Here is a 25988-nt window from a genome sequence, read left to right on the forward strand (position 1 = left end):
CAAGGCAGTAAGTTCGAAATTGATGAAATGATTAGGGTATTACGAGGGGAATTGCACGAGCGATTATGTGACCAACGATGGGGACTACCAATGAAGAGAAAATGTAGCTTAAAATTAAAGACCTTAGGAAATTGAGGTACGAGTTCGAAAGAGATATCCGTACTACGGGAATCTGAGCTGCATAAAGTGTTTAAAATTAACGAAAGCTTCTCCATTTAGTAGAAGAATTTTAGTAGAAGTTTATCCATTGAACAGGCTTGAAATAAAATAAAATTAAACATATAAATAGGATCCCCAACGTCATCTAAAATCAGAGCATATAATTTCTATAATTTCTGTGTTGAATCTTTTACCTAATTTCCCTTGAACAACTGTCTGTCACTGCCATCGATTCCATCAATAAGAGAGACAAAAACGAAATGATATCCGGGGAATCATTCCGTGGACTCAGGGGAGGACTCACTGCACGGACAAAAGGATGCGCATTGCCTTAATTGAAACCGTTTAAATTGCAATTAATCACTCAATGGCGAGGATGGGCACGAATGTTGCACAGTTGTTGCCGAGTGCCGCAACGAATGCCCCACACACACACATACACACACAGACACCACAGCGGGGGAGCTATATAGAAATGGAGAATGGTGGCTGGGGACTTGGTGGGGACATCGGCATCTGCCTGAGAATTACTGTCACCGCAGAGTGACTAATTTTTATCCTTTTTTTTGCTGCTGCTGCTTTTGTTTTAATTTCGTAGAAGCCACTCGCTGATGTCGAAGTAGCAGCCACAATCCCCACAGCGGCGGCGGTAACTGTTTAATCGCTTTCGACATGCAGATTTAAGTTTGTGGTGGGTTTTTTGGGTGGTGGGGGGACCGCCTTGATAAGTGAAAATATGGGCGACAACCACCGCATGGGACGGATGAGGATATGGCCAGAGCGGTGTGCCATGGACCCAGAGAGGTGGAGAGAGGGGAAACAGCCGATAACACCCACCCCAAACCCAAAACGAGAAGCAAACTCCGCCGGACGCACGCACCGGATACGGGCTTGCGGATGAGCATAGGGAAGGTGTGTGGAAGGCTCCTGTTCCTTCTGGCTTTCGTTCTCTGGTTGTTTTTTTTTAAGTGGAAATAAATTAAAAATGGGTGGCATCCTCCAGGTCTCGACTGCGTCTGCCACACGCCTGCCCTGCCGCCTCGACGACGTTGCCAGCTTTTGGCTTCAGCTTCCAGGCTGCAGGCTTCTGGCTTCTGGCTTTCGGGTAGGTAAAACTTTTGGATAAAACAGTTGAACTTCAAAATGTGAATTTGATTAGGATATTTGCATAAAATTCTGTTTCTGCGCCAAGTACTCTCCTTCCAGATCCACCATCCCCCTCCATCCCACAACCCTCCACCGACAGTCGGCCATAAAAAATCCCCAAGAACATAAGCTATGGGATATGGGTGGAAGGAGGTGCTCTAAGGACTGCGAACAGGCGCTTGAGAGCCGAGTTGTAGCGTATGTTCGCTGCCGGAAACGGAAGTATATAAGTCAACCTAGATTTGGTTTAGTAGCAGCTATCCTGATACCAAGGACAAATGGCCTTTCAGTCAGCCAAACTTGTCGGAAAGCGGTCGCTCTCGAAAATCGCTTTAAGAAGAGCGAAATTTAAATATTTCTACCTTAAGAAAAGCCTCAAATAAGGTAAGTGAAAAGGGTACCTTAAAGAGGAGAGTAAATTTAATGGTTCCTGACTTTTAAATTCACATTTAAAAAAAGGCGAAGGATATGGCGACGGGCAGCTGCTTGGGTGATACTGTTTTCATGGGAAGGATGCACAAATTCTTAGATGGAAATCTCCAGCTTGGAATTTTTAGTGTCCTCCAAAGAGATCTTTCACTGCATACCGCTCCGTTATCATCACGATAGTTATATTAATTAAATATGTACTGATTTATCCCTAATAAGAGGTAGAGTCTCCTCAGTTTAGAGGTAATCCTAAGGATCCTAATACCCCATGAAGTGTGTGAATAAAAATAGAAATAATCACAAAACTCTTACTGTATTGAATAGTCCTTGATTTCCAAACAATCCTTCGAAAACTCAACGTTCTATGGTACTACTATCTCCAATGTAACCAATGTAAATGAGTCTCGTATCTTCCGTGTCCTCAAGTTAGACATGCATATAAGTTTATGCAATCCCTTCTGATGGTGCCCTGCCCCTTTTGCTAATGTTCTCTATTATCTTCTCGTAATCCCTGCCTCACAAACTCTCCCTTTCATAACGATTATACCGCGCCCTCCCCTGGCCCTCACCGTAGGAGTCTTTGGCCACAATTAGTCTCTTGTCCATAACTGCAGCTAATAGTTTCGTAAATAGTTTTTGGCCAATATTTACATGAGTTTGCCTTCGTCTACTGTTTGCTGTTTGCTCTGTTCTTTCTTTTTGTCTTTTGCTACCATTGTGAAAATATTTGTCTTCAAATTGTGGCCCATTGTCTCTGGGCATGGGCATTGGGCCCTCTCGCTGTGCGTACGCATCCGCTGCTGCTGCTGCTGCTGCTGCTGCTGTCCGCGAGCCATCGTTGACGTGCGTCTGTCTCATCCTCTACTTGGCTTTTTTTAAAGGTATTTCGTCTGGCAGTCTGTCTCTTAGTTTTTATCTCTTTCCGTCTCTTAGTTTTTGTCTTTTTCTGTCTCTTAGTTTCTGTCTTTTTCTGGCTTACAGTAATACCTCTCTATCTGCCTTACAAAACGTGTTCATTACAATCCTCCGTTTGTTCGAGCGCTGCTGCCGTTGCCGTTGCTGCTGCTGCTGCCGCTGCTGCCTTTGCCGCCGATCGGCCAAATGTGTCAGAGCTGAAACGTCATGATTAATGATGCAAACATGTGGGCTCTGGTCGTCCGTCTCCGTCTCAGAGTCAGAGTCAGAGCCGTAGTAGACATAGCCCCGGACTCACTCGGAGACTCGGGCTCAGAGACAACGATGAATGCGTTTACGAGGGCAGAGACAAAAACAGCCCGGGGATAGGGCAGGGCAGGGCAGTGCTTGGGATGGGATGGGTCTGGGGTCTGGTCTCTGGGTCCGAGGTCCGAGGTCTGGTCATGGGAATGGGAATCGGTACAATTTTATCAAGGTAAATTAGAAGACGAGACCAAAAACACGAGCACCCAAAATGTAAACATCGAACACTCGGCCCAACACTCTACGAACATTAGGCGAAATTAGAAATTAATCCTGCCACTGCAATCGAGGGGGAACCCACGGAGCCCACAGTTCCAGAGGCAGAGACTCTATCTGAAGGTCTCTTCTGCATGGGGGAGTGTTTTTTTTTCGTTTTGTTTCTGGAGGCGGAACTTTAGAGGTCAGGGCAAAATTAATGGTAAATCCTCATGACGGACAAGCTGGCGCGTAGTCGTCATAGATGATCTAGAGTTTGTTGTTGGAAAAAAGTAAAAGAACAATTGAGGAAGTCTCAAATTATATTGTGGGACAAAAAGGATACCAAACATTAAATTTAATGTGGGGAAAAGTTTAACCATACAAAAAAAAACTATTAAAATGACAGAAAAGAGGGAAGAAGAATAAGGAGCAATTGAGACATCTTTGAACAGTAAGACAGTTAAGAAAAAGTTTGTTGGATATTGGAAATTTCAGGATATTTGTACGAGTATCGATAGCTCTAATACTCGTATTTTTAGTTCCAATTTTTGGGAGTTTTTACTACTAATTTGGCAGTTTCGTTAGGGCTTTTTGATTTAAACTAGATCCGCCTTAAAAGAGGTCTAATTATCTGATTTCTAGCAATATTAAATGTGGGGAATAATTCATAGTTTCGCTATAGCTCGTAGAATTTGTCAGAAAATATGGAAAAATATGCCTCTAAATTCTAGTGCATTTTGATGTCAAATCTAAATTTGAAACGGTCGAAGAAGTGTTCCATTTTCCATGTACTTTGTCGGCGCTCTATGTACATGTATTGTATAAGCCTTATACAAATATCCCATGGCGCTTGTGTGTTCGTGTTGGTTCGTTGTGTTTGCACAGGATTCTAATCCTGTGAGGTAACCGACCGTCAGCCAGCCAATAACCACACGACAATGCCCTGACCTCAACACCAGAGTGCTTACACAAACACACAGGGACACAGGACACACAGGAGTGGGAGAGACACGCTCTTGGCCAAGCGAGTGGTTACCGTTTTGTGGCTCAGCGATGGGAGGGGGAGGTCGGGTCGGCTCGGCTCGGTCTACAGTGGTGGTGGTTTGCAGGGAACTGTTGTGTGTGTGGGGCAACCGATACAATAATTGCTCTGGGGCCCCGGTCTTTGTTGCGGTCTTTTGCCGTGAATTATAAAAAAGCGAAAGAAAAACTACGAAGGAAAGATGGAAAAAAAAGCACACGAACAAGAACCGGCTATATAAAAAAAGCCGCCATGCCATGCCAGAGCCATTCATTCATTCATGCTCGTGCATATGCCGGTGCTTTAACACACAGATACACACTCACACGTGCAGACACACGGGACACAGACAGGGGGGGGGGGGACACAGAGGCCAAGTCATGCAATGGTCAGGAACCTCTGACATGTTCTTTTCGATCAGACAACGACCACCACTGAAAGGCCACGAAAAAAAAACACGAGAGAACTTCTAGAGAGAGAAAGAGAGACAGGGGATGGATGGATGGGGAAGGGAGGGCGATAGCTGGCCCAGTGTTTGTCATTGTGGGTATTCATGCAAGTGTTGCTTGCCCTTTCCATGTCCCAGTGTTTGTGTGTGTGTGTGTGTGGAGTACCTCAATCATGTAATTATTTCCTCCGCAACAACCGCCTCTACCAATACCACAAAAGCGGATAGAGAGCGGTGGGAGAGAGTGCTGAGTGCTGGTCAGGGGAGAGAGCGTGTGTACAGGTACACTGAACAAAAAAAGGTAAGCCAGATAAAATAATAGCCTTAGCTGAGGAAACACTGGCTATTCATACGGATAAATCTACCGTGATATGTGTGGAAGCATATTTTACAGCAACAAGTAAATAAGTTCGATTGAAGAGTATTTAATGGCCTTAAATATAGTACTATCACAAATGCCTATCGACCCTAGTCAAATCATTGTTTAAGACTTTTTCAATTACATTTTCAAGTTGAAAACTAAAGTTCAGACATTTTCTAATACAAACATATTTCTATTGATTTATTTCTATATCATATACTGCCCATAAAGAAAGTGCATGTTAAATTATAATATTACACAAAACCTTTTTAACTGCCCAGAAATCATAATAATTTTCTTGTTTTTTTTTTTGTCTGTAGAACTAAACCCAAAAAAAATGGTAGCGTGTTTGGTTCCCTCTATGTACAGCACTACCTTGCTCCATCTACCACTACAACTCCCCTGCTATTTCCACTGATAAAAAAACAACAACAAACATGAAATAAGAATGGTCTACATATATTTATATATGTACATACTTATATATTTCTTCTATAGCTTTAGTACATACATATGTATGTTTGTATTTATGTACCTCTCCTCAATCTTCAATGACTGCTGCAAGGCATTAAAAAACTTTTCGTGTTTTCGTTACTCAATTTAATTCAGGTAAAAATTTGTATGTTTTTTCTGTCTCTCTCTCTTCTCCGATTCTCTGTTTGTCTCTGTGTTGCCTGCCCAGACTTAAACTTTGGTCACGAACATGAAAAAGCGACGTTTCCGCTGAAACCGTCTCCAAAATGGTCATCCGCTTGATTGGTTCACTTTTTTGTTGTTTTCTTCTCTGTTTGGGTTCACTTTTTCCTCAGTTTGGGTCAACTCTAGATGATTTCGATACACAAAATGGTCGTCAGAAAACAAGCCCCTTATATACTCGTATTTCTACAGAAATGATATAGTTTCTTTTTCAAGCGAAGTTATTATACAATAATTATTGAAATTTTATGAAATTCGTTTTGCGGTTTTTTTTGGCTGAGTTATATCTATAGGCTGGCAAAAAGGTTTTTAATAACATTTAATCAGGGCTTTTGCGGTTTTATGGGGATCTGATCTGCTACCGTGAAGTGAATTATCTGTCTGTATACGATACAGCGAATGCAAAATGTATTTTGGTATTTCTTTTGGACACACTCGTACTTTCAAGCCAATTGGAATATGTTTTTGTTTTGTGGTTTAAAATATATATTGTATGCTGCGCAATGGATGAGTCATTTTTGTGTACTTTTAGGGGCAGTACTTACTTATGGAGTTATCACCTGAAATGGAGAAGCAGAAAAAGAGTTTCAATTAGAAAATTATACGAAATTATATGTGAGGGTTAGGCATGCAAAGAGATTTTTTGTTTTGATAGCAAAAAGAATTTCTATAAAAACCGTAAACAATTTCCCACCAAAAATGATTAAATTCTAATAAATATTCGACTTTCTCTCCCCCAAAAGCTTATTCCATCTTTAACTGTTGGGATAACAAAGATAACTGCCAGACAAAATCGACAGACAAAATGCCAGTCATATTCATAAGCTTCCAGATAGAAATGGGAATGTTTTCTGATTATCGAAACAAAAATATTTGCTAATCATGCAGATGGTGCCCCTGCCTCTGATGCTGCTGCTGCTGCTGCCACACGAAAAATATCAAATATTGCTTATGAAACTGCATAAACTTGGGCTCCAGTTGGAGGAACCCCAAACTCCCCACTCGGAATTAAGTTCCAGGCCAGACGCTATTATTTCCGACAGCATGATTTTATTTGCCTTCCACCCATCATCATCATCCAACCCCTTAGCTTCCTTCCAATAATAGACTGCGGAGTGTTCAAACTTCTCTGCGCTTCCTTTAGACATCCTTGGACTGGGGAACTTCCTCCCCTGTGTTTTTGCTATCGAAACTTCTCAATTAAGTACTGGCGGACCCAGAGGAAATTCTTTGGGGGTAGTCCACTTGACCACTCGTTACGTGCTGCATGTGTCGACTGTGGAAACTTCCGCTTACCAAAAACTTTGAGGTTAATTATTTTCCACTTTTGAGCCAAGCTAAACTTCAAAGAAAGAAGTTTTCTACAACACACATGTGTATAGGGGGATTCTTTATGAAGAGCAAATGCTGCAGCCCAAAAAAAGATACACAAAGAATGCAGATACTTGGATGCATTTGAGTCTACTGCTGCCTTTACAGGTGACTGGAAACTATGTCGCGGGAGTCTTAAAATATTTACACACTTCAATGAGCATTTAATGGTTTTTTGGGTGCCAATTTATAACAGTAATAAACTAACCTCTCAAAAGGTTTCATAAAGTCTTTTAAAGTTTGGTTAAGCTGTTATTAAAAAGGAAAAATGTTGAATGGGAAATCAATAAGCTCATGAAGAACTAAATATTTTAGCTAGTGAAAGAAACAAATGTAAGGGATTGAATTAGAAAGCGGATCAAAAAGCACATACGAGTACATTTAATATTTATTTAATTGATAAGACACTTCAATGATTCTCTTTAGGCTCTGTACTGAATTCTATGAAAGGTACTGCACATTTTTGAGTATAGTTAGAGTACATCTTAGCTTCATAATTCTTACATAGTTCCATTATCTTATCTCCCTTCTGTTATAATTGAAAAATCGCCATTACCATTTATTTGCCACTCCATTGAGCGCCAACTTCATTACTCCCAGACTTTCCCTAGTTACAGTTCCACATCGAAACACTTTCTAATCATACTCAAAGACCATTTACCTAATTGAAAAGAATGTTTGGAAATATATCTATCCATCTATAGATGAATATTTCTGCAGCTTAAACTTCAAATTCAAGGCAACGCCTTGGACAGTTTTGTTTTTGTTTTGGAGAGTGTTACCGTTTTGCCATTGCCATTCGTTTGCTGGAGGCCCATGCCCATGACTGACAGTCGAGTAGGTGTGACCATGCTACTCATTCATTCTGACAGTTTTCCCACCCACTCTTGCACACGAAACGCAATTTGTTGGATTGTGGGCTGTGCCCCATCGAGGAAAAGGTACAACCACCACCACTACCACCGCTACGACTAAAAGGGAGGGACAAGGGCAGGGACACAAGGCAGCAGGCAGTCAGGTTTTGGTGGCTTGTGGCGCCAAAAAGCATTTCTCGCAGGTCGCAAGTCGCGTGTCTTTTTGGCTCAGCGTTTCTTTCAGTTCTTTCTTCTTTCTCTCTATGGTATTTCTTTGTTTTTTTGGGATTCTTGCAACTAATTTTCATTTCCAGCAGAGTGCACCTTTCGCCAGCAGACAATATAGAGGGGATAGAGAGGAGTATGGGCTGGAAAGTGAAGGAAAATCTTATTAAAAAGTGAACAGAGTGCGATAAAATTGAATTTGCATTCAAAAGCCATTAACCGCAGCAGTCACTCAGTCCTGCCTCTCCACCAAAAAACCACTCTCCCTCTCTCCCAACTCTCTCTCTCTCTCTCTCTCTCTCTGTCCATTTAGCGTCTCTTTTTGGGGCAGAATTAAAAATAAGAAGTGGAAATCCTTGAACCGTAGCTTTAATGGTACACAAAATTATTATTTCAAGCGCATTGTTGGTGCCGATATTTTGTGCGTTGTTGACATCTGTTGGGCCATAAAAATAACCATACGTGATATATACGAGATATAACCAATAATTATTCTAGATATCACTCGACTGGAAAAATATTATTTTAATTGCATATCAATTTCACGCTCTTTAGGCCTCCCCAGCCCCAGACCCAGCCAGACTCTATCCCCAGCGAAGCAACAAATTGTTCGAAAAATCATTTGGCCAATGATCTGAACGATGGCTCCACTTTTCCACTCTTCCTCCCCCTTTTACCACCCAAAACCCACTCATCAAATTAAAGCTAAACGATTTGGGGGAGCCCCCATTATAAAGCTCAGGGAACCATGAGCCTCAATCCCTTCCTCTTTATTGGTTCATGATTGTCCCACTTATTGCCATTTTTATGGCATATTACATCTATCACGTTCCATTTGTCCAGGATGGTTGTGTACGAATTTTAATTAATAACTACAAAAAGAGTTGTAATTTGTGTGTGCATTTACATTTATGTTACAGACATTCAATTATTACAGTTTATTATTCAAAGCGAATCATTGAATGCTTGTGGCACCTGTCTGTGGGAAATGTGGCTTGCAATTTTATTGTTTTGGATAGCCAAATATATTATTTAAGGAAGTTATGATACGTTTTTGACCACACATATATTAAGGGAAATATTAAATGAAAGTCAAAGAAATAATAAATAATACAGTTTATAGTCTCTTATGACCTCTTTAGAGCTTAAATCTATATTAAAGCAGTCCACAAATTTGACTTAAAGCCTTAAGTCCTGCCCAATCGATCAATCGATCAAGCATCTGATGCAAGATTGACATAATTATTGCTCTCTTGGATTGCTTTCGCTCATCGCATGTCAATTAAAATCACGATTTTCAATGCAAATCAATCAAAGACTTCTGGACTTCAGAGAGAGAGAGAAGTCAACCCACCAGAGAAACAACAATTGATGTATGGGCTCAGAGTGAAAGATTTCGTTTTCGTTTTTTTTTCTGTTTTTTGGCAAACATGTCAGACCGTTTACAGATGACAAATTCATTTTTAACACGACACAAAAGTGAAAACCAAACCAAAGGGAGACAGATACAGATACATAAAGAGAGGGAGGGATACTATATGCTCTGGCTTAATCATCGGCAGCATTTACAATGAGACATTGCATTGCAGATTTCACACAAAGTGACAGAGACAGAGAGAGAGAGCGAGAGTCGCTTATGTGACATGTCTGACATTTGACTGCCATCCCGCTTGTCCGTCTCCTGCTTCGACTATCTTTGTATCTTGTATCTGTAGCATGTGCGTCTATTCCTAGCATATACTCGTATCAAAAATTAAAGATTCTCTTGCTAGACTCCTGTTAAACGGAAGCTTAGCCTCAACCAAAAAAAGGTCAAGTCCAAAATGATGGATGATGCCTTGACACTCACTTACACACACACACACATACATGCATATACTCAGCACTCACTCACACACAGAGATAGATACATCTGCAGCAGCATCCCCAAGTGACAGCTTTTTGGTCTGTTCCGCCCTTTGGTGGCACTCTTTTCGGGGTTGGTTGCAAGAGCAAAAACCTTCTTCCAATACACTGCCACAAAACGTTATCACTCAGGTAATATCCGCTTTTGAGACTTGGTCTATCCATAATTTTGGCTTTATCATCCAGCGAAATCCCATAAATAATAACCGTTAACACAGTGCTCAACAAGCCACAAATTAAAAACTACAAGAAGCACTAAAAAATGTTTGAAAATTCTTGGGAAAATTTACGACCAACGGAATCACGTGTCAACCACGCGCGCCACACCCCAACCCCCAAGCACACACAAACCCAAACCCAAACCTCTCACCTCTCTAGAAAACGTAACCCAAACTCAAACCGAATCCTTGAGGATGAGTTTGGAACCCCTGGCAATGATACCAGGGGTTTCCGCAGCTGTAGATATGATGCATGACTCGACGGAAAGCGGTGTGTCGTCGTCGTCGTCGTCCTCTCAAGGATATTCCCATTCACGTGCTAAGCGTATGCGAAATTTTAAATCTGTTTGCCACCGAATGAATCCGTATCCGTTTTCGGAATTTGAATAAGGAAGAAATCCTAACGCCGAAAAACTGTGGAAAGTCAACAGGCACACACAGAGAGTGAGACAGAGACGATGACAACACACATAAAATCCATTTTCCACACAAACATTAGTTTTATTTAAATCAGAGACACACACCACACCACACCGCCTGTAGGGGTTAACCGGGGGTTATCCAGGGGTTACGACGTTATCATATGTGAGAGAGTGTTTTGTGTGCTTCCTCCTGCCAGTGGCTGTGTGTTTGTGTCCTTGTTGACTTTTCACGCTCTTTTAAACGCCGTTAAATATATTTCACTTTATTGCCTGTTGTTCTTGTCGCTGCTGCCTGTGGGGAAAACCTTTTGTCTGAGTTTTTACATTAATCAGAGATTTAAACTAGGTTTTCATATGATATATTTATAATAAATTAATGTTTTCTGGTGGTGCGATCTGTGGGGTGATGACAGGGAGAACAGGAAATAACTTTAATGGCAAATGAATCTCTTACAATTGGGATATCTTAATTAAAGGATTTTTATGATATATTATGGAATAGCTTAACATTTCTGTGGGAATCTTTTATTTTCTTCTACAAAATTCAGGGATTTTTAGAGATCTACCTTGTGACAATAAAGAGCTTGAAGTTCAACTATCAATACAGAATTTGATTTAAAAATCATCCTCGAAATAGAGCGATTCAATTTTTTTGATTAACACTTAAGAGTAAATTCTTTAAATAAAAATGTTCCCCTGACTTCTAAAACCTTCAAAATAAAATTCCCACATAGTAAATCCTCTTTTTAAAACCCACCTTATTCCCTGTTTCATTATGAAACTCAGAATATCAGTCAGTAATAACACTCCACAACACTGCATGCTGATTATTTATGACAATTTACGACAATATTTCTTAATTTGTTCACAATTTATTTAGAATTTTTACAGTCATTTGTCTTTGACAACACCCTTCGACGGGCTCTCACCGTAATTATAGCGCTACTCTACCGCACAGCTCATTGATAAGTAAAACTGTAGTTCATGCAAAAACTTGATAATTTATTAATTTATTATAGTTGTTAGAGTGCACTGTGCACCCCCCTACCAGAGCCATGCCACCTTTGTCAGCCAACTCTATTGTCAGTGAAGTGGAATGCAATGCGATTAACTTTGCAGTTGAGTTATGGGAACTGGCTATCGAAATGAGGGTATGGGTAATAAATATGGAGGTGTACGAGTGCTTCCCCCACTACTTATGATGCCCACTAATGCCAACAACTTAGCCAACAACAGAGCACCGCCTGATAAAGTCGCTAACAAGCAATTTTTATGGCCCAAAAATCCAATTCAAATGTTTACAAATCGTTTAAACTGGGATCTGCAATGAGGCTGGGGCTGAGACTCTCTGCCTCGTCTCGTCTCGAAAGCAAAAAAAGACATAAAAATAAATCGCGTACAAATTGAAAATAATTTCAGATTTGATTTTATTTAGCAGGGAAGAGGAAAAACTGGACAGAGAGATATCTTCTTTAGGGAAATTTGCGGACAGGCGGGTCAACCGCCATGCGGGGGGCTTGGGTAAGGAACAAGGACCTAGGAGTGGGAGAACTGGCAATGTCCCTTCCATTCCACTAAGTACACAGAGAATGGAGCGTAAAAAATTTTTTATCGTCGCGGTTTTTACGGAATGTGATCCACGGCGATTAAGTGCGCGGCTTTTGTGTCATTGTCATGCCCGTCCGTCGTTCTGGGGGGTTTCTTTTGGGGGTGTGGCAGGTCCAGAGCAGGGGTTGGGGGGACGGTCTTCGCCAGCAGTTTATTTGCAGGGAGTCCATGTCCATCCCCTGTCTATCCTCATAATGTATTCAAATTTTACCAAAAGGCAAAGGCGAGGCCAGAGTGTCAGTGCATTCATTTCATAAAATGCTTTTCTCTCTTACACTTTTCTCCCTACCCTTCTCGCTTTTCTTTTTTGTTGGTGAGTTTTCCAGTTTTTTTAATTTAATCGTGAGCAAATATTTTCATTTTTCACTGAAACGCTTTTAGCTAAATGAGTGGGAAATAAAATTAAATCGATATTGGTTGACGTTAGTCAAACTTTTGCCAGGGAAATGGCAAACAAATGGCCAATTTTAGAGGGAAATTAAAGGAAAAACGGATAGTAGATGATGGCTAACCTAAGATTGGCATTAAGGTTTATATTTCAGTTGGATTTCCCTCTCATACTTCAGTTTTTCCTATTCGCAGCAGTTGCTGGCAAGTGCCTGGTCCCCTACCGCATTAATGTTTATAATTCCGTGATAAATTTCGCCCTCTTTACGCTTTAAAAAATAATGACAAATCAGTTTGTAGATATAAGAAAAAGCCTGCGAAAAAAATGGCTTCAAAAAATAATAATCTCAAAATTTACTTTGGGCCAGCCGCCGGCCTTCGAGCTTAACTAATTGTAACAGATTCTTTTTTCCAAAGTCACGCTGGAGAGGGGAAAAATGAAAGGAAAACCCAAGGAAAAAACACAGGAAAAAGCCATAGAAAAATATGGAAAAACCCTTTGGGGCGTAAACGTCTGCCCGGCATTATCCTCGCCTCCTCTGCGGTCTGCCAATTAGAACCCTTTTGTTGTCTCCAGCCAAGACGCTGTGTGCACTTATCTCCATAATAAAGTCGTAACAATTAATTGAAGGCGACCCCGAAAAATGCGCACAGCTCCCCAACTGAGGTGAAAGATAGAAATCCTGAGACGAAGACCATGGAAATTTTTCATCGTTTGACGCGTAATTAGTCCACCAAAAAATTATTTGACGAGCCTCAATTAATTTAATGCTCGGCGACATGAATTTCAAGTTCAACGGAGTCGGGCTTACCTTTTGGCAGAGTAGGAGGCGGCACTTATCCACTGGGCGGGAGTTTTATGGTTTAATGGATCTAAATGGGGCTTTAAAGGAATGGAAGCTGAAAAGGGGTTCATGGGATGTATTTGGAAAGGTTTATCTCGGATCAGCTCTTTTTTGTATGAGAGTATGAAATGCATAACAATTAGTAATCATTTTCTGAAGAAATAATCATATGTTTATCAAAAATTATGGATATAGTAGCTTGATATTACAATTTGCCTCATTCATTGACTAACGATCGTCTCAGAATAATAGCATGAAATTTTATAGCTGCATAAATCATTCGCCTTGATTTACTCGATATTAGAGAGACCTTCCCCTCAATTTGCACCATCGAAAGTCTATTAATGTCAACCACACAATTATTCTCAATCGATAACTAAATAAATCTTGCAGCAACCCTTCCACTGCTCAGCGACACCAACACAATTTTGGATATGGGAATCTGTTCAATTTTCGCTGCGATCTGCATATCTGGCATTGAAATGGAGACTCCCTTTGGATTTTACACTCGACTCGACTCGCATTCGGCATTCGGTTTGCGAATGAATTCGAGTGTAAAGGTTAAAATTATAAATGTGCAAATGACTCATCATAAATAAAATTAATAATAAAAGGCACCGCGCCGCAGCTCTGAGAGAGAGAGAGAGAGACGGGGACCTTCATTGAGAAAAAGCACAACGCATCAACATAAATATTATGATAAATGGTTTGTTATAATCGTAATCCTCGGGGGGTAAGTTTCCAGTCGTGCCGCACGCATTTTTTATGCCCCGGAATGAACCCCTCAAGCCATAGCCAGAGAAAATCCCAACCAGGAGCCAGGATGAACTGCTTTTGGTCCTGGCGCAACATATGGTCGATGGGTGGAGTGGATGTGGCGTGGAGTGGAGTGGATGATACAGATGGCGCTGCCAATGGATTGCCGCCTTTCAATAGCCGGAGCCCCCGAACAAAGTCAAATTTTTTTTTATTGGTTTCCCCACTCCCACCGCATATCTCTTCCACTCCCCTTTCCACAGAAAGAGATGAAGTATCTCGCAGATACTTGACGCTGAAAACTTGAACATGTTGCACGACAATTACAAACTTTTGCTTGCGGTTCATTACGCCTAATTAACACTTGCCACAAATTTTATTGTTTCCACTCATTCGAGTGGCGCGTACAGCACAATTTTTGGTGGCACAATCAACATCTTACACTCCACATGGAATGGAACTCATCCTCTGACGGGCTTCTGCGTGGCACGCATTAAAATTCAGGATGCGTTGCAAACAATTTGTGGCAAACAATGAGTGTGTGCCCCCGCTAGGCTAGGAGGAAGCAGGAACATGGATACAAATTGTTATTCCATGTGGCAGAGGGCATTTTATGCTTGGGATTGGTATAGGTCTACTGGCAGAGTGCCTGTCAAAGGTTTAATTCAACTGTTGATTCGCATTTAAAAATGTTTTCAGTGGATATATTTCAGTAGAAAAGGTTTTAAAGGTAGAAAGGGAGGTCAAAGAATATACGAATTTTTCAATTTGCCTCTCAGTTCATTCAGATACGAGCTTCACACCTCCTTTCACTCCTTTTCCCCATAGCATTGATCATTGGTTCAATCAAAAGCCATTTCACTGTGCTCTAAAACTCAAAGATTTGCCTCCAGAGTCTCGTTTAGATCGTTTACCGTTTGACAAGGAATTAATTTGACAACATTAACAAATTAAACTGTTCAACAAACACTCCACCAGCCAACACACACCACACACACACACTCTCCAGAGCACACAGCGGTGTGCTCTCTCTGTCTCTGTCTCTGTCTCCCTCCATCTGCATCCTGGTATGGACAGACATTTACAACATCATTTGTAATCCATATCGCTCAGCATGTCGTCCTCCTCACCCCATCATCATAGTGAGTCCCTTGCCGCAGAGTGTGCGGCAGTGTGTGGTGGCAGTGAAAAGATGTATTGACCCTTCAACGGGATTCAGTGTCGGTTGCTTCGGAATGCTTCACGGCTATTTATTGGCTCACTTTCACCAGGGGGTACCAACAAGAGAAAGACCAGAAAACCGAAAGGGAAGATTTGCTTTCCCCCTCTCTTGGGAATATTTCGTGCATGTTGCCTTTTGCTTGGATGGACACATTCTGCACTGTGGCAGCCACGTGTTGGGATTCTGAGGTTAAACACTCGCTAGGACTCGACTACTGTGTTCCTAGACACCGACACCTTCCATGGGATTAGTGTAACTCATTTGTCAACATAGTGGCGGGTGGCGGGGCGAATGAGTGGCATGAGTGTGTGGTCAATATTAATTGGCATTGTATTAGTTTAAGTCAGTGCAGTGGCAAATAGTCTCACGGAGATTTACATTAGAAAACGCTGCAGGAGGGCAATGGAGTCGTTAGATTGGGAATACATTTGCTGACCTGATAGAGGATCTTCCTTCTTTAAGGTATTTATTGAATGGCAGAGTAGAAACAGAACAATCATTAGCTTAAACAGTGAGGAGAGAACGAGAACGTAAAGTAGAAAAAGAGAGCAGAAGCAGCTTTAGCCTCAGTTTATGGAGAGCATTTGCAGTCTTACGTTTGCTCTCCCATTACTCAAGGTGCGCGCTCTCTTGAGCAGCAACGTCATAACCGTAACAAAAATATCAAATCTTTGCAGGCGGGAGAAGGAGAAGAGAGATCAACAAAGCGTCGCCTGCTCTTCTTGCTAGCTTATCTGTGCAGTCTCAGCTTCTGTGAGAGTATGCTAAAGCAGCTACAAAGAAAGCCTTATCTCCATGAAGGAGTGATAGAGTAAGATAGATCGCCCCACCTGCTCTTCCAGCAGCCCAAAAGAAAAATCTAAAGCAGCTGCCAAGCTCCACCGCCTCTCACACATTCAAATTTCCGCTGCTGCTCGCATTCTGTCCATCCGATAAAAGTGATTAATTGAAACTCTCTCTCTACCCCTCTCTTTTGGCCGCTCCGCATGTATCCCTGGGCGAAGTGAATGGGGGAATCGGGAGAATGGCGAATGGGAGGCAAAGCTTTAAAATGGTGCATGCAGCAGCAGCAGCCGCGAAACACTGTATGTGCTACACAAAACCTATCCCCAGGCCCTGCCTGGCTTGCAATTGCAAGTTGCAACATGGCAACCGGTGCTGCCGCTGCCTTTTCCCCCCTAGATTGAAGGCATCAGAAAAAAGGGGGACAAGAAAAAATATTTTGACAAATGAACCTAAATAACAGGTTGCAATCGCTCTCAGACAGTGAGAGAGAGGTGAGCGAGGAGTGTGGAGTGGACTTGTGGTGTGGAGTGGCATGCAGCATGGACAGGAAAACGTATGGTCGGACAACCTTGATACCTCATTTATTTTAAATGCGGCTGTCTCGATCTTTTCTTATTTTTTTCTTGCTCGCATACTCGTATATTTCTTGCGCAAATGAAATCGACACATTCGAAGGGAAGTAAATGAAGCATTTCCAGAGCGAGCTCTGGTCTGGTCTGGTCCGGTCCGAGGACTGGTCTGCCCCTCGAAAATTGTTACAAATGATCGCAAATAACAGATCTTTGCCGGCACATCATTCCGAAGCTGTCCATCAAAGGAACCGTGCCCCGAGACGAGCGAGTGCGTGTGTGTCTCTGATCAAGTGGGAAACGTATACAAAAGGAAAGGAAATAAATGGAAAGGGTATGGGTATGGGCATGGGCATGGGCATGGGTATGGTCATGGGTGCCCCGTTCTAGAGAAGGCGCCGCCATGCTGCGCCTCTACTCATCGTGTTGCAAGGTAAATTGCATTGATTTCTTGATTAATGAGACTTTCGCATTTCACTCTCTCGTTCTGCCCGATCTTGCACTCACCCTGATTATTATTGTTGCTGCCCTTTCGCGACGTCTTCTTCTCCTTCATCCAGGGATACTCCGGCACCGAGTCCATGCCATCCGGTGTCTGTGGCATTGGTCCCACACCCACCGGATATCCGACGCCGACATTCACATTCACATTGACACCACCACCACCGCCGCCTCCGATGCCAACAGGTGTTCCCATCTTTGGGCTCTCCGGACTCAGGTGATTGAGAAACTCGGCCATCGAGGGCTGCGAATTGATGAAGCCACTCTCGGAGGCGGCCATCCAGTAGGCCGTGTCCGCGGCCCGTTTATCACAGTTCGAGGCCATCTTGTTGACCAGCATCACCGCCGGCACGGCCGGAGCACCCTGCTGCGTGCCCTGACCCACCAAACCACCAACAGCAGCAGCACCGCCAACACCACAGCCAACACCGCCCACGGGGAGTGCGGTTTGTCCTCCCGTTTGCACCTGCAGCGGATTGAGCGGCGACTCCGATTTGATCTGCGTCCCCATTGGGGTTGTATCCAGGGTGCTGCAGACCTCTTGCATGGCTTTGAATTTTCTTTCTTTTCTAATTTAGTTTGTGCTTTTTTGTCTTTTTTGGGTTCAGTAGAGTCTTATGTATTGATCAGTGAGGAAACCTGCAATGAGAGCAGATATTGATATAGGTTAATGTAGGGCCATATTGGGAATAAAGTAGATAAATATTATAGAGAGTTTTAACAAAAAAAACTGTTTGGAAAGAAAGAACTGCAACCTTTTCTTAGATAAATCAACTCACTAGAGATCTATAGTTCTCCTTTCACTTAATTTGTCCAATACTTTTTATTGCAATCAATCAAATTTTTGTATTTTGATAAGAGTCTCTAAGGTAATCACAACATCCACACAGAACAGTTCTTGGAAAACGTATGTTATGTTTTGAAAAGCCGACGGAATTGGGACACCATTTTTCCCATCAAAAAGCTTCGATCATCACATTGTAAGCCATTGAAGAAGAAAAATCATTGAACCTTTTGACGATTTAGTGTCAAATTATTGTTCTAAGATTTTCTTTTGTTAAAATCGAAATCTATAGATCGAATCAGACAGCCATCGGACTCTTATTGGAAGATATTTACCAATCAAAATACACATTATTTTCTTAGAAAATTCAGGCATTAATATCTATACTAAGTATTATTATTGAACAGATTTTGTAATTCCAAAACGATATAAATATGATTTTTAATTTTACTTTCACCTACCATTTCAATAAGAGATTTTTGTTTAGTGTTTGATTCCATTCCATATTTTATGTTCTATTCTAAAATGGTTTTTATTTTTATTTTTCACTTGGGATTTTTCACTTCACTTTTCTTCTCTTTTTGCACCACAATTTGTTTAGTTTAACTCTTTTGTTTTTCACAAGTTTTGCAATGCGGGTTTTTAGTTGTAGAACTTCTGTGTGCAATAGACCCCCATGCGGCGGGGCCTATATGGCTTATCTGTGAGGTCCGAAATGGAGGCGACAACCGCGACGAGAACGAGCACGAGAGGGTAAGGTAAGGGGAAATGGGAGCACCGGAATATTATAGTATGGCCGACCGACCGTTCGTTGTGTACTCAAGCGCTGCAGCGCCAAGTTCTGCTGCCACCGACGACAGTTTTGGGTTTAGTATCGGTTTCGGTTGCACACACCTCTGCTACTGCTGGTGGTGACGATGGCGGCGGCCATGGCGACGCGAATAGGCCAAAACACACAGTTAAAGTACAGCAGCAGCCAACAGCCCCACGGTGCGTATGCGTATGCGGAGCTTGTTGGTTTTTCACTCTGTAAAGAGTTTTTTTCTTTTTACTTGGAGAGAGAGTCGGTCGCCTCGATCGTCAATGGCCACAGTGACACTCATTCACTCACTCACTCACACTCGCATAGACTTGTGGAGACACTTTTCTCACTCAAATACGCACACACTAGCTGTCTCTGTCTGGCATTGGGTAGGTGCGCAGTAACCGGTTTCTCGATATTGTTGTTGTTGTTGCTATTTCAGGTGGGGTTGGTTCCAATGGTGGCCAAGATGCGGCTCAGATAAGAGTTTTGTTCTAGTTAACAGTGTAAGCCAACTATTTGATAACTTTTTTACTACTAAAATTCATTGTGGAATAGTTATAAACATTAGCTTCTCCGTCGCGACTTTGTGTGAACCTTCGAGAGCGAGAGAAAGGAGACCGATTGAACGGGGACGACCAACGACTGGCGAATCTTGGGGCTTGCTTCGTGCGCGTGTGGGCCCGAGAGCTTTGAGAGAGCAGCAGCAGCAGCCAACCAAGCAACCAACCAACCCATCCAATAACACCGAACGCACTGAAACAACCAGCACTTGAGTGTGCTTCGGGGGCACATATCCAAGTCAGGACTTGAGCATGCGCTCTTGGCCGCCGGGGGTGGAGTTCGCTGCACGAGCATACACACACACACATGGAAGTGTGCAACGCGCTGATTGGTCAACTGGCACACATATATATTTTTGTATCTTTGTATCTTTTGTGTGGCTGCTCTTGAGCGTTTTTTTTTCGCTTGTGGCTGTGAGCGTTTTTATTTATTTTTTTCTTTCTTTTCTTTTTAGTTTGAACGTGTTGCTTGTGACGGAATTTATTTCGTTTTTGTTATTTACACATTCCGCGGCAGCAGAAGCAGCAGCAGCAATAGAAGAAGAAGGGCACGGCACAAAGAAGTGGCAGAAGAAACAGGGGATAAAGAAGAGGTGCAGCAGAGGCAGCGACAGTGGCAGGCCAAAGCAGCGGTAAAAGAAGCATCGGCAGCAGAAAGCGCAGCAAAAGCATAGCAGCTCCTCTCTCTCTTTCTCGCCTCCTCCATCCCCCCCTCCCTCTATCTAACTCTCTTGCACTGTCGTTTTTTGTTGGCTTTTGGGTATTTTTGACATTTCGCTTTGCTCATCGCTCTTTTTGTTTTGGGCACCGCTTCTTCTCTTGTCTAACCATCATGTTGTCAATCTTTCGCTTTTCACCGTTTTTCTTCGCTTGTTTTCTCGATTTTATTTTGGTTTTTTTTTCGCGCTTGTCTCTCATTCTTTTTCACGCTCTGTTTTTAGTGTATATCAGGGGAGAGTGGGGAAGTGGAGAGAGAATCCCCTACATGCCCGCACTGTAAAATATTGTAATTATGTGTAGATATTAATATGTATTGTATATCATTACAGGTGTAAATAAGACAATTACACGGAGTATTACATGAGGAGGACTCAGCTTTTATTGGGGCCTAAATGGATATGGAGTTTTGGGAATTTATATGCCATATTTTGTCTCATATATAGACTTTTTGGCTTATAAAAGTGAAAGTATTCATTGCTTCTTTGGGCGTAACCAATAAAAATATAGGAGGTTTATTTGAGCAAGAAATGCATAGCTACGAAAATTAAAACAAAATGTCTTTGGTAGAACGATAAATAATAGCTTCCTGCATAAAGATATAGCATTTCACGAATGTTCATTTTGCTATCTGGAATATTTTTCAGACATCCCACAAAGATATGGCATTAAAGATTTTCGATTCGCCTAAAGTTTCACACTGATCATCGGCTAAGAAACGGGCTAAGGATTTCCTCCATGATCACCTGATCACTCATGAGATTCTCCTGTAGATTGGACTACTTGTCGCAGGACTACTAGCGAGTGCTCTCTAAACCAGAGAGCTCGTCTTAGATTTTGCATAAGCCCGAACGATTGTAAATCTGCGGCATGCAGCACGTAGCACATGTCGGCTGTGGGCCCCTAAAGAGGTTTTTATAGCGGGTGATTGGATTAGCTTGAAGTGAGACACACGTTTTATGGCCAGGATCAGTGTGCTCGCACCGTTATGCTAAACAGGTAGTTTAACCCGCAGATATTCATAACTCGCTTGGAAAACCCCGGGGAAAACCGAAATCTTTCTCGTTCATGGTAGATAGGATGGCTACCTGACCTGATAAGAGGAATTTGGGGTTTGGACATGGGCCTGTTTGCAAAAGTTTTGCTGTACTTTAAGGGGAGGTTTCTACCTTACAAAAGTCCTACTACACTGATAAGAATTCAGTAGTGCCCTAATGGATGGAATAATACTTTGAAAAGGGATTTTAATACATACAATACCATTACTAGAAGATGAGGCAGATTTTGGGAATGTATCCCTCTGTAGATTAAACTGAAAGCAAACATTTTGAATATCCGTTAATATTCGCTTTCTATTCCGCATCGAATTTTATAGAACATTCGTTTATATTCCCTTATTTGACTGTATTTTCATAGGCCTCCCAATCTTCCATAGGATTCGAGGTTTCGAAGCAATGCTATCCATCATTAGACACAAACGACGCAATCAGGACTCACGCCATCGTGGAAAGTGTCGCTAGCTGAGGAGAGTCTGATTCCGATACGACGCGACATTCTACTGCAATAAGTCGCTGTCCAGACCAGGACCAGGCACAGGGAGAAAGAGCAGAGAGCAGACCAGCCGGCTGCCCAAAAGTCCCTGGCGTCGTCGCCCTACAGGTAGAGGGACAGGACATAACCGATCCGATCCGATTCGCGGTCCAGTGTGTGTGGGCGGGGTACCTGAGGTGTTTGGTATAAAAGCAAATGAGACAACTTCTCAGTCATTTAGTTAAAAAACTGAACTGTCACCGAACACAAGCAACAAGCAACCAGCGAGGAAAATGTTCTCCCCAAATAATACAAACTATTTTGTTGACAACTCTTCAACTCTCTGTGATTTTCTGGTAGGTCTTAGAGGATACAAATTCAAAATATTTCATGGAAATTAATCAATAATTTTTTTACTTAAACTTTCAGATGTTTCCCAGTGAATCGTTGACTATGGAGGCCGTTCCCTTAGCTGCAACCAAATCGATGGAGAAGACCAAGAGATCTCGCACCGCCTTCACCAGCCATCAGCTGCTCGAGTTGGAGCGCGAGTTCCATTTGAATAAATATATGTCACGGACACGCCGCATTGAGATTTCCCAGCGACTGAGTCTGACCGAAAGACAGGTGAAGATCTGGTTCCAGAATCGTCGCATGAAGAGCAAGAAGTTGGCTAATAAGCAGGTGACCAAGGGTGTTCTGGCCCCCACAAAGTTGTGCAACATGCAACAAAGTGACGATCTTTTGGAGCACGAACACATTGTGGAACGTCTGCTGCAATATGTGAACACAAATGTTGAGAGTGTGCCACAACAACATCCTGCTGCAGTACCCCAACAGCTAGTGCCTCCCACTGACGTGCCCCTGCAACAAGGCCACATAACGCCACCCTATCAGGCGTATGACTACCTTCAGGAGTTCTGTCCTGCAGCCCTGCCGATCGCAGAGATTCCCATCCACCAAATGGAGCCACCACTCAATCAAAATTGGCCCAGCAATTGGTTTGTGCCAGAGTCAACTTTTGGCAGCGCTCAAGATCTGCAGATGCCCAGCTCCGATGCTTACGCCCAGGGTCAGTTTATGGCACAAAACCTGGGCTGGGACTCAAATAGTTCCTCTTCTGGGGAGTCCTTGGAGGTGGACTTTGATTTCATACAGAACTTAATCGACTTTTAAGACACATTTGTATATACATATATATATGTATATATATATATATATAATTTTTTTTGCTTATTTAAGTTGTACATAAATATTTATAATAGACCAGGCCAAAAAGTAAGGAGGGGTGAAATTGCATTAAGATTTATAATAAAATTGTTCCTTTAACCATAAACAAATAAAATAAAGAATTTTGAAGGGCTTAACAGGCACCTAAACTAACAAAACTTCTTGGCCAAATTGATAAGCTCAGTTTCCTTTTAGCTGGTTAAAAGGATGAAGCCAAAATGGCAGCCATTTGGCCACAACATTTTGGTGGACATGCCCATACCCATTCCCCTCTCTCTCTCTCTCTCTCACTCTCTCGTTCTCTTAGATAAATTGGTGTCATCACATCATAAAGTAATTTCCAGCATATTGAAATTTTCTTTGGCTTTTCCTGCTGGCTGCTGTCCACGGATATTGTGTGTCACATGTCAAAGGAGCAGTGGGAGTAGGAGGAGGAGCAGTGTTCCTCAGATCATATTAGATTTGGCCATGTTTTGTGAACCATATTTCATCGTCAGCTGTCGTCAGAGTCGTCGTGTCTTTTTATTAGTTATTTTGATTATGCCAATAATAAAAACTTAGTCGAATTTCATTATCGATAAAGTTGTGCCTTGAACAGGGAATATTTGAGTAGATAAATGAATAAAGTTGTGTGCATAAAAAAATATATCTGTAGATTGCCTACAAAAATAGACAGGGTTTTTTTGTTGGAACATATTTCATGTGTAAAGTATATTGTAAAAAAAACATGCACATATTTTTAGACATTTATTTTCATGACATGTTCAGTAGCAGATATTTATTTTGGATCTTATCATTGATCTGGCTTTGGTGGCTTAATGTATTTCTAATTGATATATTTTCAGTCGATTGGTTAACAGAAAAACAAAACTGAATTACAATCGAAAAACATTGCCATGAATTGCTGAAAAATATATATATCCATAAACAATTGATTGATGGGCTCTACTAAACATATTTCTATATATATTTAACCTTATCCCATTGTTCACTTGCAATAAAAATGGTGCCACAAAATATCAGATAATTGAGTTAAATGGAAAGGATTAATGAGTGGGATAAGAGCTCCGAACTTTGTGCCGACTCAGGCGGGTAACGACTCATTTGGGGGGGGCCCAACCTCCTAGCGTCTCCCTCCACCCCACCCCTTTCGAAGCTGCCAAGTACAAGATGCAACTACCGCAACAACCGTGACAAGTACAACATTTGTGTCGCCTGCCAGCCTGCCAGCCCGCCGGGGGCTTCAATCTGTCGCCCTCTGCCTATGCCACGCAACCTTTGACACGCATAAATGGAGCACCCACCGCCCCACCCACTGGCCCCATGAACATCCCCCAACCATTGCCAGTGCCATTGCCATTGCTGGAGTGTCAGGTCTCCGTTCTACGGTCTGCTGCTGCCACTGCTGCTACTGTTCCGTCCTGGCCATGGCCGTAACCCATCCCGTTCTCGGGGGCACAAACAAAGATCGCAATTTGACTCTACACCACGGAGCTGTCAGCTGGCAGAGAGTGAAGGAAGATTGATTACCGCCATCGAATTGTTTGCCTTCCTCATCCAGAGAAGGGTAGGAAACAGAGAGCAGCAACACAGTGTGTTGGGAGGGGGTGCCAGTGGCAGAGGATGTGTGTCGGCGTCGTCGTCGTTGTCGTCTGACTTCGATTGAATGCCATTGGAATGGAATGGAATCGAATCGAAAGAGTTGAGCTACCAAACATGAAATTCCTGCTGTCATATGTAAACAAAACTTGAAATATTCCAAGGGGTTGCACAATGCATAGAAAGGGAATGGGGCACGGTCCTGCTTTAAAATTGAAAATAAACTTTGTAATGAGCTTAATTTTGAGGGGAATTTTATCTATATATTTCTTCAATAGTTTAATCCAATCAACAGGCAGAAAGAATTCACCTTCAAGCACGCTATTTATATTCTCAACAAAATTTCATTTTAACTTTTCCAGGAATCCATCAATAAACTCCATTTGCTTGGAATTAAATTTGCGGGCATATTTCACACAATTCTCAAAATTCGACTCATCGTTGAGACCCTTGTAGGCCATGGCCCGATACAGCCACGCCCTCAGATTCTTCTCATCCAATTTGTTCAAAACAAAGTCACAATCGACAATGGCCCGCTTGAAACTGCCAAGTCTACAGATTATAGAAAGAAGAACATTTATAAGGATAGAGGAAGATCGAAGGGGTATTTAAAGTTCTTTTTTTTTAATACTTAATGAAACAAAGTGCCCGATTTATGTAGAGAATGTGGCTGTCCTTGATGTTCTCCATGGCCTCGCTGTACATACGCAGGGCAGTCGTGTAGTTGCCTTGACGATACTGAGAGTTGCCCAATCTAAGGGTTAGTTGGGAGATATATATTAGCCGGGATATATACTGAATGCTTATACTCACTTTCGAAAGTTTTGAGCCACTCGCTCACGCTCCAGACGCGCCTTGGAGGACTCATCATGATCCACATCCACCTGCCGCATAAATGTAAAGCGATCCCTATTCCCATCTGTAGGATCTGCTTTCTTTTTCTTTGATTTCAATATGGGAATGGGAACCTTCTTGGGCGCTAGAGGCTTCTGACGCTCAGTGACCATAAAATTGTCTTCAGTGACACTTTCCGCACTCAGATCTTCCTTAACAGCTTCCTCCTGCTCTTCTGCTTCCCTGTAAATAAATGTTGTGGAATTAAATTATACGAATACTATTCTATTACTCACTCCTTTGGCCTTTGTAGACTTTGTAGCAATCGTATGACATCCTCAACTGTTGATTCCGTATCCAGGAAACTTTCATCCGTTTGCGGGTGCAGCAATGAAAACATATTTCCCCAGTTATAAATGTCCAATGACCAAAGGATTTGAGTAAATATTTGTGTGTTTGATTTGTGGCCTTTGTTAGGTTTTTGTTTACTTTGTGGTTCGTACAGCTGGGCAAACGTATCGCAGGGCAACCAAATAATGTATTGGTTGCCCCTGGCAATAGTCGCCGCTGTTTATTGACGAAAT

General features: G+C 42.1%; 3 protein-coding genes across 9 annotated transcripts in view; 1 reads left to right on the forward strand and 2 right to left on the reverse strand.

Moving 5' to 3' along the window:
* The window catches only part of LOC111071075 (homeotic protein proboscipedia), a 36317-nt gene extending 14828 nt beyond the window's left edge, over positions 1–21489 (reverse strand). For 2 of the 7 annotated variants that reach the window (XM_041595106.1, XM_022362202.2), the window contains exons 1-3: positions 18591–19108; positions 17352–17984; positions 6222–6236 (exon numbers count right to left, since the gene is read on the reverse strand). In XM_041595106.1, the coding sequence (XP_041451040.1) occupies positions 6222–6236; positions 17352–17892 (556 nt within the window). In that variant the 5' untranslated portion in view covers positions 17893–17984; positions 18591–19108. Of the gene's footprint in view, positions 1–6221; positions 6237–17351; positions 17985–18100; positions 18200–18590; positions 19109–21471 lie in introns of those variants that run through there. The other 5 variants (XM_041595108.1, XM_041595107.1, XM_041595105.1 and 2 more) reach the window with 4 other exon arrangements.
* A 519-nt stretch (positions 21490–22008) lies between these two features.
* LOC111071111 (protein zerknuellt 2) lies at positions 22009–23059 on the forward strand. Its single transcript, XM_022362266.2, has 2 exons — positions 22009–22097; positions 22171–23059. Exons 1-2 carry the CDS (start codon positions 22035–22037, stop codon positions 22915–22917), a joined length of 810 nt encoding a protein of 269 aa, XP_022217958.2. The 5' UTR covers positions 22009–22034; the 3' UTR covers positions 22918–23059.
* Positions 23060–24914: 1855 nt separating this feature from the next.
* Positions 24915–25804, reverse strand: LOC111074367 (tetratricopeptide repeat protein 12). The gene is made up of 4 exons (XM_022367120.2): positions 25701–25804; positions 25384–25647; positions 25202–25324; positions 24915–25122 (listed from the first exon to the last, which is right to left on the reverse strand). Exons 1-4 carry the CDS (start codon positions 25802–25804, stop codon positions 24915–24917), a joined length of 699 nt encoding a protein of 232 aa, XP_022222812.2.
* Between the last annotated feature and the right edge of the window lie 184 nt (positions 25805–25988).

Source organism: Drosophila obscura, unplaced genomic scaffold, assembly GCF_018151105.1.
Source record: "Drosophila obscura isolate BZ-5 IFL unplaced genomic scaffold, ASM1815110v1 contig_4, whole genome shotgun sequence".
Lineage (NCBI taxonomy): Eukaryota > Metazoa > Arthropoda > Insecta > Diptera > Drosophilidae > Drosophila > Drosophila obscura.